Below are 15,913 nucleotides of genomic sequence, written 5' to 3'. Positions count from 1 at the left end.
TCTATATGATTCCTATTACTAAAACAAAGCTGTGGCATTGTAAATTCCCTACAGACAACAGTGTGGACACAGTTTTTTTAAAGCAAAGTTCAGGAATAATCTGAAAAGTTTAGATCTGTGGTGTAATGAGGCTGCATTGAACAGATACAGTGTAGTGTTGGCAAAATACATTAGAATTTAGCCACAGAAGTAATGAACAGGATTGAACTAGGCATGAAAAGTAAAACTTTGTAACAGACTGTGGATTAATAGTGTAACACACAACTGTACTGGTGAGTAACATTTAATTTTTAAAAATGTATATTTATAACAAGAGGGAAAAATCATTTCTAGGCTTCTTTAACATAATTTGAAGACAATGACAAAAACCCCATCATTCCTATGCCAAAACCAGAAAATATCCAGAGATAACCAGACACTACTGTGACAATACCCTGCCACACCCACAAATACCAGCCAGAGTGTTTAGTTAGGATTCTGTGCTCCCTATGCACTCTGCTCCATCCTAACAACCTTCCATACTATTTTGTTGCCGGCACCCAGTGCTGAGAGCCTAAACAACAGCTGGAGTTGGTTTGCTAGCCGGTGTGCTACACCCAATAATCACAATGGGGTGGAGAAGCAGAAAAGTTTATTTGCAGCTGCAAAAAGGTACAGGGAGAATAGAATCTCAAATCCTGCACACAGAGCAGGAAGTTACACAGGCTTTTACACATCCTTTTTCCCAGCATACTTATCCAATAGCAAGCTGCCCTAAGTATCCATATAGCCAGCCAATCCAATTCCCAGCTAGTGCCCTTGTGCTCTGTATCATTTCTTAAACCATACATAAAGCTGCTTTATTCGGCATTGTTCTTCCATATCTGCCCTGTTTGGCCTTGCTTAGTTTCAGGCAGTCTGACTCTGCAACATATTGTTGCAGATCCTCAGCATAACTGCTGTGAGTGCCTCCAGGCGGGAGGGAGGGCCAAGGACACTTGGGCCTAGTGCGAGGGGGCTTCATCGACACTCATGGTCTTCCATCCCCTCGAGTTACCTAGTGGCCATGCCCCAGTGTCCCCAACAACTTCTTCCTTTGAGAACACTCAACAGCCTTGGCTCTGAGTTTTCTCACTTGGGCTACTTATTTCTTTACAATAGGAGTTTGCATAAGCTCTTTGTGATAGCCCTGAAGAGAATGACTTATTAACTTTTGCAAAAGGGCTCTAACACATGATACTGCACAGCATAATACCAGTAATACAAGCAATACAGGAAAGAGAAGTTTCAATAGCAGGCTAAATAAACCACCAAGCCAAAATGACAAACCCCAGCCTGAAAACAAGGTCTGCAACCAATCGCTCTCTGGGGCAGTATAGGCAACCTGTGCTCCGGCTCGGGCATGGGCTCAGCCTGTACCACCATTTCATAGATTTCATAACTGCTATCATTTACATATACACAACATCGGGGCCCGACGAGGGCACAAACCCCTCCTTGGGATGCCAAGAGATAGTCCAAAGCTAGCCTGTTTTGGAGGGAAAACGTCCTGAGCTGCTGTATCTCTTTATTTAATGTTTTTACTGCTAATCCTAAATCACTAACCAAGTCCTCTAACTCTAAGGCAACTTTCTCAAGTACCATTTACAGCCTTACAGTATAGCGGCCTATGCATGCCATGGCTGGCCCTGTAAACAGTGGCGCTATTCCCAGTGCAGAGCACCCTACAAGCTTCTCGGTTGTGAGGGAATTCTTCATATTGCCCTCCAATGCTGTAGTCAGTCGCCACAGGGTCTTTTCTTGTGACTCAACAGAGGTGTCTCGGGCATTTCTAATCTTTCCTTTGGGCAGTGTGGCAGTTATTGACAGATGAGGAACTCCATGAGCTATATAACAGATACCTGTCCAGTTGGCTGGCAGCACCTTGTAAGCCTTTCAGCCACATACAAAATAGTGACCCTGTAGGGCCCAGTAAGGACTGTTTCTTAAGGGGATTCCTGGGATATTTAAGGCTGTTTTTCCAAACAGTTCATATGCCCCTAAGGGGGCATCCCATTCTCCTGATTGGGTACAAGTGGGGGCGTTTCTAATTGTGCCGTTCAAATTACACTCGCCATAGGGACCACTACAAACCCACCATTGGCTTGCTACATTGGAGATATTAACTGAATGGCAAGTTATATTTCCAAACCCTTCTTTTGTGGTAAGATTATTTGTAAGAGTTTCCCTAAAAGGGGAGGAATCATTACACCCACACTGTTGGCCTCCCCTTTAGGTCTTTATCCAGTACCCATCAGCCCACTGTGTAATAACACAGGAGCTCTTTCCCACAGGAAGCCCATAGTGATCAGATTGGTTTCGGGTAAAACATAATACTCCCTCAGTGAGTACTGCAACTGAATACTCCTGGTCCTGATAGGTGGCTTGCTGTAAAGAGGTCTTATTTCAGAACGGCGAGTCCGTTCTTTCTTGCTCTTTGGTAGCGGCTAATTCTGCTAGGGTCAAGGGCAGCATGTCAAGGGGCATTCCCGTTTTGGGGGACAGTGGAGTTGGAGCACATACCCAGCAATCAGTCTGGTTTGTTAAAGTAGCAACATGGTGCGCAAGCGAAACAAAGGAGTTATGCTCCCGATATGCACAGTTTGGAAATACCAATACAGAGAATAACAATGTTACCCAATTAATTATCACCAGAGTCTTTTTAACCCAGGGTCTCCAGTACCTGGGTGGGCCCATTTTAGCGTTAAGGTGCCCACTATTTGTGTTTTTTAAACAGTAGCTTTAGCCCAAGATCGTCACTAGATGAGAAGTCAGCAGGTTGGATGGTCCACTGTTCTGCTGACGAGGGGGCGGGTACTGCCTTCAGACAAGAGTGATGGATCCAGTTCTTTTGTCCCTCGATCTTCGCCACTGTATGGGAGATCAGCAGGACGGTATAAGGTCCTTTCCACTTTTCCTGGAGAGGCTCATCTTTCCAGGTACGAACAAGCACGGAGTCACCGGGCTGTAAGGAGTGGACGGGAGAGTCCGAGGGGAGAGGCTGGGAATCCTTGGTATACCTGTGAAGAGACAAAAGAACAGCAGACAGGCAACACATATACTGTGACAAAAAAACATTACCCAACTCCCATTCCCCTGACAGAACCGGGGTGCCATTCATAGGCCATGCCCTTCCAAACATAATTTCAAAGGGACTAAGCCCTAATCTACCCTTAGGGAGAATGCGGATACGGAGTAGGACGAGGGGCAAAGCATCAGGCCATCGCAGTGAGGCTTCTTGGCACACTTTTGAGAGATGCCGTTTAAGGGTCTGATTGGTACGCTCCACTACCCCACTGGCTTGCGGTCTCCAGGGAGTATGGAGTTTCCAGGGGATCTGTAAGGCATGTGAGATGCTTTGAATGATTTTTGACGTGAAATGTGTCCCGTTGTCAGATTCCATCCACAGGGGGAGTCCAAAGCAAGGAATAATCTCCTTAACAAACTTGAGGGCCACTGTTTTGGCAGTGCAATTACAGCATGGGAAGGCTTCTGGCCATCTGCTGAACCGATCCACTATGACAAGGAGATATTTGAACCCTTGGGTCTGGGGAAACTCAGTAAAGTCTATTTGCCACACTTCTCCGGGGCCCGGAGTGGGTTCTAGGGCAGCTGGTGGCACAGGATGTCCTGGTTGGGGGTTATTTTTTTGGCAGACTAAGCAGTCCATTTGTACCTGGGCAGCCAGGGGTCGGAGTCCGGAAGCGATAAAGTATTTTCCCATTAGCTGGATAAATGCTTCCCTGCCAGCATGAGTGGTTTGATGTAGTTTCTGCAGCACTGGCAAGATCAGGCCCTTTGGTAGGAGGACCTTTCCTTCCGGGGAATGGAGCCATCCCTCCTTTTCCCGGAGACTGAGTTTGTCAGTTAGCTGTCTCTCCTCCCCAGAGTACTGAGGGGTTGGAAGCTCCCCTACTGATGGGATAAGGGCATGCATATGGGCGTTCTCAGTCTGAGGGGATGGCAGGGTGGCAGCATGCTTAGCCTCTCTATCTGCCCGGGTGTTACCTCTGGCCACATCTTGATCCTCTCTTTGATGGGCTTTACAGTGTACCACTGCCACTTCCGCGGGGAGTTGTACGGCTTCTAGGAGCCGGAGGATTTGGGGCCCGTACTTGACTGGGGAGCCTTGGGCTGTCAGCATTCCCCTTTGCTTCCATGGGCCAGCATGAGCATGCAGCACACCAAAAGCATACTTTGAATCAGTAAAAATGTTGACCCGCTTTCCTTTTGACAGTTCAAGTGCACGGGTCAGGGCTATTAGTTCAGCAAGCTGGGCAGAGGTCCCGGCAGGCAAACCTTCAGCTTCCACAGTGTCATGGAGGGTCACAACAGCATAACCCGCCCTCCTTTGCCCATCTATTACAGTACTGCTACCATCAGTGTACCACTCATAATCTGCATTTGGGAGGGTACATCCTTTAAATCTGGACTGCTGGAGTAGTGGGCATCTATGATCTCTAAACAGTCATGTTTCTGTTCCTCTGTTTCTGGCAAGAGAGTGGCTGGGTTAAGGGAGGGGCAAGGCTGTAAGGTGACTTCAGAGTTCTCTAACAGCTTAGCCTGGTACCGAGCAATCCGAGCCTGGGTGAGCCAATGCCCTCCCTTAGCATCCAATAAGGCTCGGACCATATGGGGAGTATAGATTTGCATAACCCCTCCCAATGTTAGCTTCTCGGCTTCCTCAAGCACTAGGGCAGTAGCTGCGACCGCCCTGTAAACATGCCGGCCAACCCTTTGCAGCCTGATCCAGTTGCTTAGAAAAATAAACCACAGGATGTCTCTATGCTCCTAACAGCTGTGTAAGCACCCCTAGGGCCACCCCCCTTCGTTCATGTACATACAACTGAAACGGCTTGGAGAGATCCAGCAGGCCGGGAGCCGGGGCTTCCATCAATTTTCTTTTCAGGATTTTAAATGCCCTGTCAGCCTCTGGGGTCCAAAAGAAGGGGTCATGATCCGCTCCTTTTACACAGTCGTACAGGGGTTTAGCCCACAGTCCAAACTCTGGGATTCATATCCTGCAAAAGCCTGCCATACCCAGAAATGCCCTGAGCCGCTTACGGTTACTTGGGGTAGGAACTTGACAGATAGTTTCCTTTCTTTCGCTTGAAAGCCGATGCTCCCCTTGCCGTATGTGAAACCCGAGGTACCGTACCTCTGGGAGGATGATTTGAGCTTTACTCCGTGCTACCCGGTATCCCCGGAGTCCAATAAAATTCAGGAGGCTCGCGGTGGCTTTAAGGCAGGGGGTTTGGCCCACAGTGGCAATTAACAAATCATCTACATACTGCAGAAGGAGGGCCTCCTCATTATTCCACTCCTCTAGGTCCCTGGTCAGAGCCTGGCCAAAGAGGGTGGGGGAGTTTTTAAATCTCTGGGCCAACACTGTCCAGCAAAGTTGCTTTTTAACCCTTTTTCAGTTCTCCCACTCGAAGGAGAAGATCTTCTGTGACGGGGTGGCAACTGGGATGGTAAAGAAAGCATCTTTCAGATCGAGGGTTGAAAAATGGGTATACTGTCCCCCTATAGAAGCCAATAAGGTATATGGGTTAGGGACAAGAGGGTGCAGAGTCTTAACCCGTTAATTGACTGCCCTTAGGTCCTGTACCAGCCGATACATGCCATTAGGCTTCTGTACGGGTAGAAAGGGAGTGTTCCAGGCTGACTGACATTCCCGGAGAATACCATACATTAGGAATCGAACTATAGTTTCCTGTAAACCTTCTCTGGCTTCCCTCTTGATTGGATACTGTTTTACTTGCACTGGGCCTTTCCCTGGTATGAGCTGAATAGTAATGGGGGTCTGGTGGGTGGCCTTTCCTGGAATCCCTGATGCCCACATGAGGGGGTACACCTGGTCTTCCCACGGGCTCCCTTCTGGGGCTTGCTTGGCTGAGGGCTCAACTGCAAGGGTCATGATCCATGCATTCTCAGGGGGTAAGGTAAGGGTTATTTCATCCTCAGTAAAATGAAGGGTGGCACCGAGGCATCAAAGCAGATCCTGTCCCAGCAGAGGTGTTGGACACTCAGGGAGGTATACCAGCTTGTGGGATATAGTCCTGTTTCCCAAAGAGCATTTCGCTGGGGCATACAGTGGGCACTTGGTGTCCCTGCCTGTGGCTCCCACCACAGTAAGGGAATCTGCTACTGGCAACTGAAGGGGTCGATTTACAGCAGTTTGTGTCCACTAAAAAATCTGTTTCTGAGCTTCCCACCCGCATCTTTACTCAGGGTTCCGGGGGTAGGGTGGTCCGTCTCCCCTGACACCCCTATTCCTGCTCTGCCATCGCCATCACAGAGGCACCCCCCTTTTCTTTCCTCTTTGGGCACTCATTTTTCCAGTGTCCCTCTTGTCGACACAAGGCACACTGGTTGCGACCCAGTCGTCTCTCCTGTGGGCCCGGACGTTCGTGTCCACGGCCCCTTCCTTCCCGGCCACTTCTCTTAGTGCCAGCCTGTACCGCTGTTACCATCAGTCTCACTTGCTTTCTCTCCTTCTCTGTCTCTCTCAGACTATAAGCTTGGTTTGCAGTCTAAGATTTGTGCCATGGTCATGCCCATTAAATCCTCCTTTTTTTGTAACTTTCTCTTAATATCAGGGGCTGCTCTGCTTTTAAAACTTCCCTTAATAAGTGACTCAGTTGCCTGATCATCGGGGTCTGCATTAGTGTTCTGTCAAATTGTGTCCCGAATACGCTGTAGAAAGACCCCTGGGCTTTCTTTTAAATCCTGCATTACTTCATATGGCTTTGCCCAATTATTATGTCGGACAGCCGAGTGACGGAGTCCATGCAAAAGCAACTCCTTATAGGAGGTAAGGTGGGTCATATCCCCATGATCGTTTGGATCCCACTTGGGGTCTGCTCGGGGGACTTGTGCATTCGGGTCAGGGACATTAATACGATCCCGGTTGTACCGTTTCTGCACCTCCTCCCTTGCCTTGGACACAACCTGTTGTCTTTCAACCTCAGACAATAGGGTTCGCAGGAGGATGTTACAATCATCCCAGTCCAGCTTGTGACTGCTGAGGCACCCCTCAAAGACTGATATAAACTTGCTTAGGTTGGTGGAAAACTCTCCTGCCTGTGCTTTGAAAGCAGCCAAATCCACAGGATTAAAGGGCACATGAGTATAAACCTGCATAGTCGTGGCCGGACGCCTGTCCGATCCAGACCGGGCAACTTTAGTTTCGGTGATTAAGGGGTATAGGCCAACCATTGGGGACTTACAAGGTGTGGGTGTACGGGCCGAAGGGGACACCGGCTCTGCCATTACAGTGGGGGTGGAGGTCTGGGGACTAACATTAGCTGCTACCGAACCAGTCGGAGTCAGATTACAGTGCTGTAATATATCTGGTCGAGTACATAAAGTCAGAAACAAATGCGCATACATATGTTCATTCCATTTCCTTGTTCTCTGACAGAACAGGAGTAACTGAAGGATCGTGTTGTAATTAATTGACCCTCCTGGTGGCCACCACTCCTGGTCCTCTAGTTGATATTGAGGCCAGTCAACTGTACAGAATTGTTTTAATTGGCTCTTAGTCATCGGATCCGCACCAAATACCTTCCAGTTTGCTAGAATGCATTCTAGGGGAGTACACCGTGCCCTAACCCCTGAGCTCTGTCCCTGTCCCATACCTACAGGGTAACTCTGGGCGTCCCCAGGTTCCAACAGAGCATACAATCCGGATTTCAAAAGGTTCCTACCTTATCCAAGGGACCGGTTCTTCACCGTTGTCCACATGCTCCTCCCCTATGTCCAAGGGACCGGTTCTTCACTGTCATCCACAACTACTTCTCCACTATATGAGTGCGTTGCACCGTTGTGCCCTCCGGGGTCGATCAAATCGCGTCTCCTCCGAGGCCCTGGTGAACTCACCGGTGTGCACTGGGCGTCGGTTCTCACTGCAATCCTCGACTTCCAGGAGGGGTCCGGGCAAGGCTAAATTGCAGCCTCGGGCTCACCCAGGGATTCCAAAAGCTGTTGCCGGCACCCAGTGCTGAGAGGCTAAACAACAGCTGAAGTTGGTTCGCTACCTGGCGTGCTACACCCAATAATCACAACGGAGTGGAGAAGCAGAAAAGTTTATTTGCAGCTGCAAAAAGGTACAGGGAGAATAGAATCTCAAATCGTGCACACAGAGCAGGAAGTTACACAGGCTTTTATACATCCTTTTTCCCAGCATACTTATCCAATAGCAAGCTGCCCTAAGTATCCATATAGCCAGACAATCCAGTTCCCAGCTAGTGCCCTTGTTCTCTGTATCATTTCTTAAACCATACATAAAGCTGCTTTATTCAGCATTATTCTTCCATATCTGCTCTGTTTGGTCTTGCTTAGTTTCAGGCAGTCTGACTCTGCAACATATTGTTGCAGATCCTCAGCATAACTACTGTGAGTGCCTCCAGGCCGGGGGGGGGCGGGGGGGGGCGGGGGCAAGGACACTTGGACTTAGTACGCAGAGCTGCTGCTAGTGCCTCCAGGCGGGAGGGGGGGCCAAGGACACTTGGGCCTAGTGTGAGGGGGCTTCATCGACATTCGTGGTCTTCCATCCCCTCGAGTTACCTAGTGGCCATGCCCCAGTGTCCCCAACAATTTGTACTTTATTTATACACACCCATCACCCACTTAAACCACACACCGGAACTAACAAACTAGAGGTGTAGCCAAGATAGAATGAAAACCCTTAATTCCTTGTCTTCTTGCTTAAAAAGGACATAATGGGAAAAGATGATAGGAAGAATGAGGTAAGATGCCCCAGTATTCTCAAAAACCAAAATAGGGTTACAACTACTCTTTTACCCTTATGGAAAGTCCCTTCCTCCACCCTAATCAGAGCTGATATATGCCTGCAGGGAAGCTTTCCCTGCAGATAGAGAGCAGACTTCATCCATCAGGGGTATCTCACTATGTGATCTTGAGCAAATCACTTATTCTCTGTATCTCAGTTTCCTATCTGTAAAATAGCAATAATAATCTGATGCCTTCAGCAGCACTAATAGATCCACACAATTTTTTAGAATAGTGTATGGTGTTTTTCAAATATTCAGATTAACTTATTACATTATAAGCAAAACCAAACATACATGAAGCTCTGCAAACCTTGGCAGGTCTGGGGAACAAGCTTTGGGGGGAGGGATAGCTCAATGGTTTGAGCATGGAGCAAAAATTGGGGATGGGTCCTGCTTTGAGCAGGGGGGGTTGGACTAGGTGACCTCCTGAGGTCCCTTCCAACTCTGATATTCTATGTTCATTGGGCTTGAAAGGTTGGGAGAGGTTTCTGATATTACCCTTGTAATGCTAACTCAGTGCAATCCATCTCATTTTGCTTTGCTCCTCAGCTCCTGAAGGCATAAGAAAACAGTATCCTCTGTGGTGAAGCACCGTTAGCTGGACAGGACAGGGTATCTTGCACTGCCTATTTTCCTCTCATGCCCATACTTCACATTATATTGCATCATAACTTCATAAGTGGTTTCTTGATTCTTCTCCATACTCAAAGCCTGCACTTGCCCTTTTGCCTGTTTTGATGCTTTGCATATTTGTATGTTTTTTTTTTAAGTTAACTTTATAGCCTCTGAGCAAATACATATCTTCTCTTCTGTAGCCCACCACCACCCTGTCTCTACTCAGGAAATGTTTTAAGGGGGGGGGTGTCACAATTTCAAGGCTGTCTCTTTAGCTTCCATTCTGTAACATTCCTCAATACTTTCTTGTGCCTTTTATACTCATGTGGAAGAGGAATCTTTCATAGATTTCATTCTTTTTAGGTATTCTGCTAGGATCCCATTAAAATCAGTGCGCTCCATGGGTGAGAGATGGACGTTATTAAAAGTATCTATGAGTCTTGCACCAAGTACAGTTAGTAAGACCACTTTATCAACAGCGCCACTCATCCACATACAACCACCTCTGTTTGAAGCACTTTCACAATTCAGAGGCTCAAGCCCCTTCAGACTAAGCTCGGCCCGAGCCGGGACTTGAACCTGTGCCCCTATAAACTGCCTCTGCGCCTTCGGGGTGGGCGGCTACTCTCCACGCTCTCCTCACGCCAGTCCTCCAGGAGTAGCGAGAGCAGAGCTAGAGCAGCTGTCACTCCGCGCTCTGTTCTTGCCGCCGTGCGAGCCTCTCTCTGGGTGGGGAGGTGTCGTTTTCACTTCCGGGGAGGTCGCCCAGTCCTTTCCTGTCCCAAGGCAGTATCATGGAGGTGGCGGGGCTGGCGGTGCGAGGAGAGGGAGGCGCGCGGTACCAGCTCAACGGCTAATTGAGACCTCCCCCCGCTGGCGGGGAGCGCTGCGGAGTCTCACGGGCCCCTGCCCAGGCTCGGGGGCGGGCCGGCTGGCGGAGGGTGAGGCGCTGGGGAGGGGGCTGGAAGGAGGCGTTTCTTCCCCTGTTCCCTTCCTTGCCCCCCAAGTTGGGATCTGGCTGAAGAACAGCGGGGCATTTTAACGGCCTAACGCCTGAGGAACGTCTGCGAGGTGTTCTGATCTTCCTGACGCGTTTGGCTGTTTTTTCCTGGCCAGGCTGGTGTGAAGATGATCTGACTTTAAAGCGTAACTTTCTGACTGGTGGGAGGTAAATGAAATGTCGAACCCCAGCTGGCTAATGTTCATGCTGTTTTAATCTTTGTGTTACTGTGTAGACGCTAACATGTTGGGAGGAGATGAATTCATCAGTTCCCCGCCAAGGAAGACTGTCAGGTTTGGTGGGACGTTGACAGATGTCTTGCTGAAATACCAAAAGGTGACTATACCCTTGTTTTCCTTCAGAAACTCTCTGCAGAGAAGCAGTATTTTCAGTGTATTCGGGTGTTCATGCTGATGTATCAGTTTTAAGCATGCAGAGTCAAGTTCTCTGTTGCACAAATACATGCCTCTTGACTTCAGGAGGGTCCTTCCAACTCTCCTCTCTTTTCCTGGTATTTGGGCAAACTTGTGAAGGGGCTGTGAAGGCTGACTTTCAACTCAATATCATCTGGCTGTAATGTGATAACTTATGAATGTCATATCCAGTAAATTCCAAAATTTCAGGGACTGTTCTAAGGTTCAGTGGCTAGAACCCTGTTGATTTTGGGGAAAATCAAAAAACTGAAGGGAGGGAAATAGGGGCTATATGGAGCTCCTGTCATCTGATTAACACAGCTACAGCTTCAAGCACCGCTGCATTTTCAAACAGCTCGTTGAGGTACCCATTAATGCTTTCCAGCATAGCATGATTTATCTTCCAAACAAAAGAATAATGGTGGTAGAGTGTGGAATGTGGGCTTGTACACAGCCCCTGGCAATGAGGGGAGAATGGGGGTTCCTGGTGTGGGGGGAATGCAGCACACAGAATTCTTTGTGGGAGAGGATTGGGGGGATCCTGGAAGTACACAGAGCCCCTAGCATGGGGTGGGGGGAAAGGTGGGAATGGAAGACAGAGCCCCTGGCATGGGGGGAAACTGGGGACCCTAGTATCAGGGGAGATTGGGAATTGGGCACAGAAACCCTGGGGTGGGGGAAAATGGGGGAAGGGGCTACACAGAAGGTCCCCTGGCAGAAAGAGTAAAGTGCGGATGGAGGTACACAGAGCTGTTGGCATGGGGAAGAATGGGGACAGTGTTCCCTCTAATTTTTTATGTCCATGTGTGGAATGAATTTTGTTATGTGCACTGATATGAAGGTGATGTGTGGTGGAGGTGGGGCAGAGGGGTTCGGTGTGTGGGAAGGGGTTCAGGGCTGGGGCAGAGGGTTGGGGTGTGTGGGCTCTGGCTGGGGTTGCTGGCTCTGGGGTGGGTCGGGGATGAGGGGATTGGGGTGCAGAAGGGGGGCTCAGGATTAGGGCAGAGGGGTGGGGGGTGAGGCTCTGGCTGGGCTGGGCCAGGGGAGGGGTGCCTCTCCCTGCCTGCGCAGCCCTTTTTAGCCTGCTGCGTGGCCACGCATCTTAGAGGGAACTTAGAATGGGGGGGGCACAGAACCCTTGGCAGAGAAGATTGAGGCATATGATGGAAAGGAGTATGGGGAGGGGCGCAGACTCCCAGGCATGAGGAACAGGGTATAGGAAGTTGCAGGGAGTCCCTAATAGAAAGGGGAATGAGAGGTTGTGACATAGGGACATTGTGAGATGTAAAGGATGAATACGAGGAGCCCCTGGTGTGTGCCGTAAGCTTGGCCTATGCAAGCTACAAAGTCTGTGACTCCCTAATATAAGAAGAGAATTTGACCCCCCTGAGACAACCTAATCTGAGGGTGCAGAGGGATCACATTTTATAAAATAGTAACTTTACAAGCATCTTTTTCCAGAAACAGGTTATTTCTTACAAAACAGCATCAGCTAAAATTGAGAACCAGTCTATGAATACTACTGCTGCATTTCACTGGATTTCTAGTGTTTATCAATTGTCTTCATAGCTATCATTATTAAGTGTAAAGAATAAGCTTGTATTTCAAATTGTTTAGGTGTACTATATGGCAGAAAACAGTTTGTGTTTGTTTTCCCAGGGTGAAACTACAGACTTTGAGTTGTTAAAGCACCAGCTGTTAGATACAGAAATAAAGGTAAAAAATTGACTGAGATAATTTCGATTTGGCTTTTCCTCTGAGACTGAATGTAATTGAGGGGCAAATTGTATTTGCTTAATAACAATTAATAAACTTAATAAGATTAAACTTGGGTCAGTTTAGGGCAGTGCTTTTTTATCTACCCCGACTGTATTTGCTTTATACTTATCTTTTGATGACAAAAGTATTTTTAAAAATATATTGCAAAGCGATATGAATGTTACAGTGTGCCCAATGCTGTATTATTGGGTTGCTGTGTTTTCCCCTCTCAAAAATAACAATAATTTTATGTGTGTAATCCATTTCTGTGGAGTAAACTTGATGATGAGGGGGCACTGACATGAAAATTTCCTCTGTTCTGCTACTGCTTTCAAATCCTAATTTACAGCATCCAAGGCCAAATTGCTCCTTCTTGCAAACCTCCCCCCCCCCCCCCAAAAAAAAACAAACAACAAACAAAAAACCCCAAAACACCTAACTGAGACTGGGGAATGAAGACTAAGGATCTTGGTGTGGAATTTCCTCTAAATTGATCCTGTAGTTCGGAGGGAGGAGAGGTGATAGGAGAGGGTGTTGTCTGCATTAACTATCTGTGGAGGAAATAAGTGGTTTTTTCCCTCTGAGAATCTGTGGGTCCTCTGAGATCTGTCAGAGGTTCAGGGCTGTCCATGCAAAAACCTTATGCTTCTGTACTATCTCCAGAGTCCAAAGCTGGTCTCTCCAGGTCCATTGGAGCTATGATGCCAGGGAGTTCCTGTCCACTGCTTAAAGGGTTGATCCCTCAGCACAGAGGGAGCTCTGTTTAGGAGTTAACATAGCATGAGGTTATATTGACTCCTGGGCAGACTCCCTCAGGGTTGTTCGGGAGACAGTATGCTTCACTTGGGATGCCCGTAATCTCCCCTCACATGCTTGCCCTCTTCAGCACTGCAGAAAGCATTGTACAGGTACAAGAGAAGAGTGCATATAGGGAAGCAGATGGTTCCTTGCCTGCAGGAGTGGTCAGATTTGCATGCACAGTATCATCCCCTCAAATGGATTCTGAGGGGTAAAAGCAGGCACCCAGTCTTTTGAGTTCTATTTTTACATTGTATGGTGGTTTAACGATATGGACAAATGCAAGTTCGGGTAAAACAATTAAACTTGCTTACCGAGGTTCAAATTTAAACCTGCATCTTTAGATGTGAGAGTAGTGTGTTCATTTACTGTGCCACTATATTCATTCTTGAAACAGAAGTAGATTCAAGCTAAAATGTCTGTTCTCCCAGTGATCTTGTCTAACTCACACTAATGGGAGTTCTAGAAATTCATGACATGTAGACGAGGAAATAGCCACTCTGTTTATAATTGTCATGTTTGATATGGGTTTTAAAGATTTTGAAATTGGCTTGTAAGGTCATATTATTTAATTTGTTTTATCTGTCTTGTCTGATTTATTTTAAGGATGCCCAAATCATTAATTGGCTGCAGGAATTTCGGGCTTCTGTTGCCTACTTGACCAAAGACTTTGAGCAGCTAGTCAGCATTTTGTTGGTAAGTATAGTATCCAGATATTACATCTGGAGATCAGGAGTTGAATTCTCAAAATGTCTTTGTATTTCACATTATTGTTTCTAAGAGCATGCGATTTGCAATAATACAGAAGCTGCCATGGTTGAGCAGAAGTCAAGATGTGGTGGAAGAATATTTGGGATTTCTTGGTAATCTAGTGTCAGCACAGACTGTGTACCTTAGATCATGTCTCCGTATGATTGCTTCACATTTTATACCACGTAAGTTTCTTTTGTCATCTTTTATTCATTATCCAAATATTAGGTTAGCATGTATGCAAAATTAGAATGCTTTACTGTAATTATCATTTATGTGTGTCATATATTGTGAATTTATTTGGACAACTGAAATACTGTAGAGAATTATTTTAACCGTAAAGTCTTTAATTTACCTGGATTTTTAGAAAACTTGTTTTAAATCGATAATAGAAACTCTTCTTCCTAAAATAACTTGAGTACAAATTATACTAATTTTCATGAAATGACACAACTGAAATGAAGCTAGTACTATAAAATCTTCCCAGCTCCCAGAATGGAAAAAACCCTGTGATCATCTTATGTTTTTGGTGTCATGTAGATAATATTTTGGGGCTGTAGTTCAGATGAGATTTCTTCTAATGATACTTTGATCTGTGCCATTGAGACTGTCATCTTTAAGTTTTATATGGTTATGTAATAATTATCCTCTTTCCTATCAGCTCGAGTAACCATAAGGGAGGATGATGTGGATATTTCAGATTCTGATGATGACGAGGAAAGTGAGTACTAATGCAGCATGGTTTAAGTATGCTCTATTAATTCTTTTAGCAAAAATGTTTGTATATTGTGTCTTTTTGCAGACTTCTTTCACTGCAACTTTAATGGTGATGTGTACTATTGAAAACCTATGTAGGAAAATGAGACATCCCTTAGAAAAAGTACAACGTATACCACCTCCTGCACTTGACTGCACACAACTTCCAGTGAAATCAACTGCATGATAATCTCGCCCTTCTGATTCATTGCCACTAATACAGTAGTTGTGGTATTGAGATGAGTGCATAGGAAATACATTTCTATTTCAAAGGCTTAGAGCCATGATTGTTATAAAAACAAGTTAACTTGGGTATTTTTTTGTTTTCCTTTGGTTTAGGTAAACAAAATATAACCAAGTCAGGGTTGAGGGGCACTTAAAAACCTTTGCTAGGTTCTTGCTTTTATCTGTTTGAATTTCTGCAGCAAACATAATGTTTGTAAGATATGGATTTCCTTTCCTTCTCACACTCACTTATGAACAATAGTTGACTCTGTCTAGAATGACTCTCCTGCATAAATTCTGCTGGTGGCTGTGTAACTACAGCTCTAGTTTCCTTATAGGAGTGAGGTGAGCCTTCTGTGTGCTTTTTTTTCCTCCCAATATTGCACATCTTAAAAAAATAAATAAATAAAAAGTGTAATCTGATCCTTTAAGGTCTGTATAATTCCTTTAGCAGTCAGTGATTATCTTTCTATATACTTTAATTAGTTTTAACCCATAGTGAGTTTAAAAAAAAAAGTGGAAATGTGCAACATTGTGGGTGAAATGTGTGCCTTTCTTAGCATGTGGTCAGACTCTGATCTCTAGGGAGATCAGTGATGTATGGGGTTGTAATAGTATCTTGTGGTGGTGGTGGTGATTTAGGGTTGATCATGGTTCAATATTCACTGTATTGTACATGTAGACAGTAACTTTGGAAGTAAGGAGACTCCAAAAGCCAACTTTGGTAAATGTAGTTTCCCTGGTGAACTATAAAGCATGAGTGGCTAGCAGAATGTATTTAT

General features: G+C 46.3%; 1 protein-coding gene across 1 annotated transcript in view; it reads left to right on the top strand.

The window, feature by feature from the left end:
* The first annotated feature begins 10,199 nt into the window (after positions 1-10,199).
* Positions 10,200-15,913, top strand: part of RRN3 (RRN3 homolog, RNA polymerase I transcription factor) — a 29,040-nt gene continuing 23,326 nt past the window's right edge. The window contains exons 1-6 of the mRNA XM_084641930.1: positions 10,200-10,372; positions 10,667-10,767; positions 12,504-12,560; positions 14,007-14,096; positions 14,206-14,335; positions 14,812-14,871. Of these exons, the coding sequence (XP_084498056.1) occupies positions 10,675-10,767; positions 12,504-12,560; positions 14,007-14,096; positions 14,206-14,335; positions 14,812-14,871 (430 nt within the window). The 5' untranslated portion in view covers positions 10,200-10,372; positions 10,667-10,674. The remainder of the gene's footprint in view (positions 10,373-10,666; positions 10,768-12,503; positions 12,561-14,006; positions 14,097-14,205; positions 14,336-14,811; positions 14,872-15,913) is intronic.

This window comes from Lepidochelys olivacea (genome assembly GCF_965140295.1).
Source record: "Lepidochelys olivacea isolate rLepOli2 genome assembly, chromosome: 10".
Lineage (NCBI taxonomy): Eukaryota > Metazoa > Chordata > Testudines > Cheloniidae > Lepidochelys > Lepidochelys olivacea.
The sequence above is the reverse complement of the archived record's forward strand: the minus strand, read 5'-3'. Positions and strand labels throughout refer to the sequence as shown.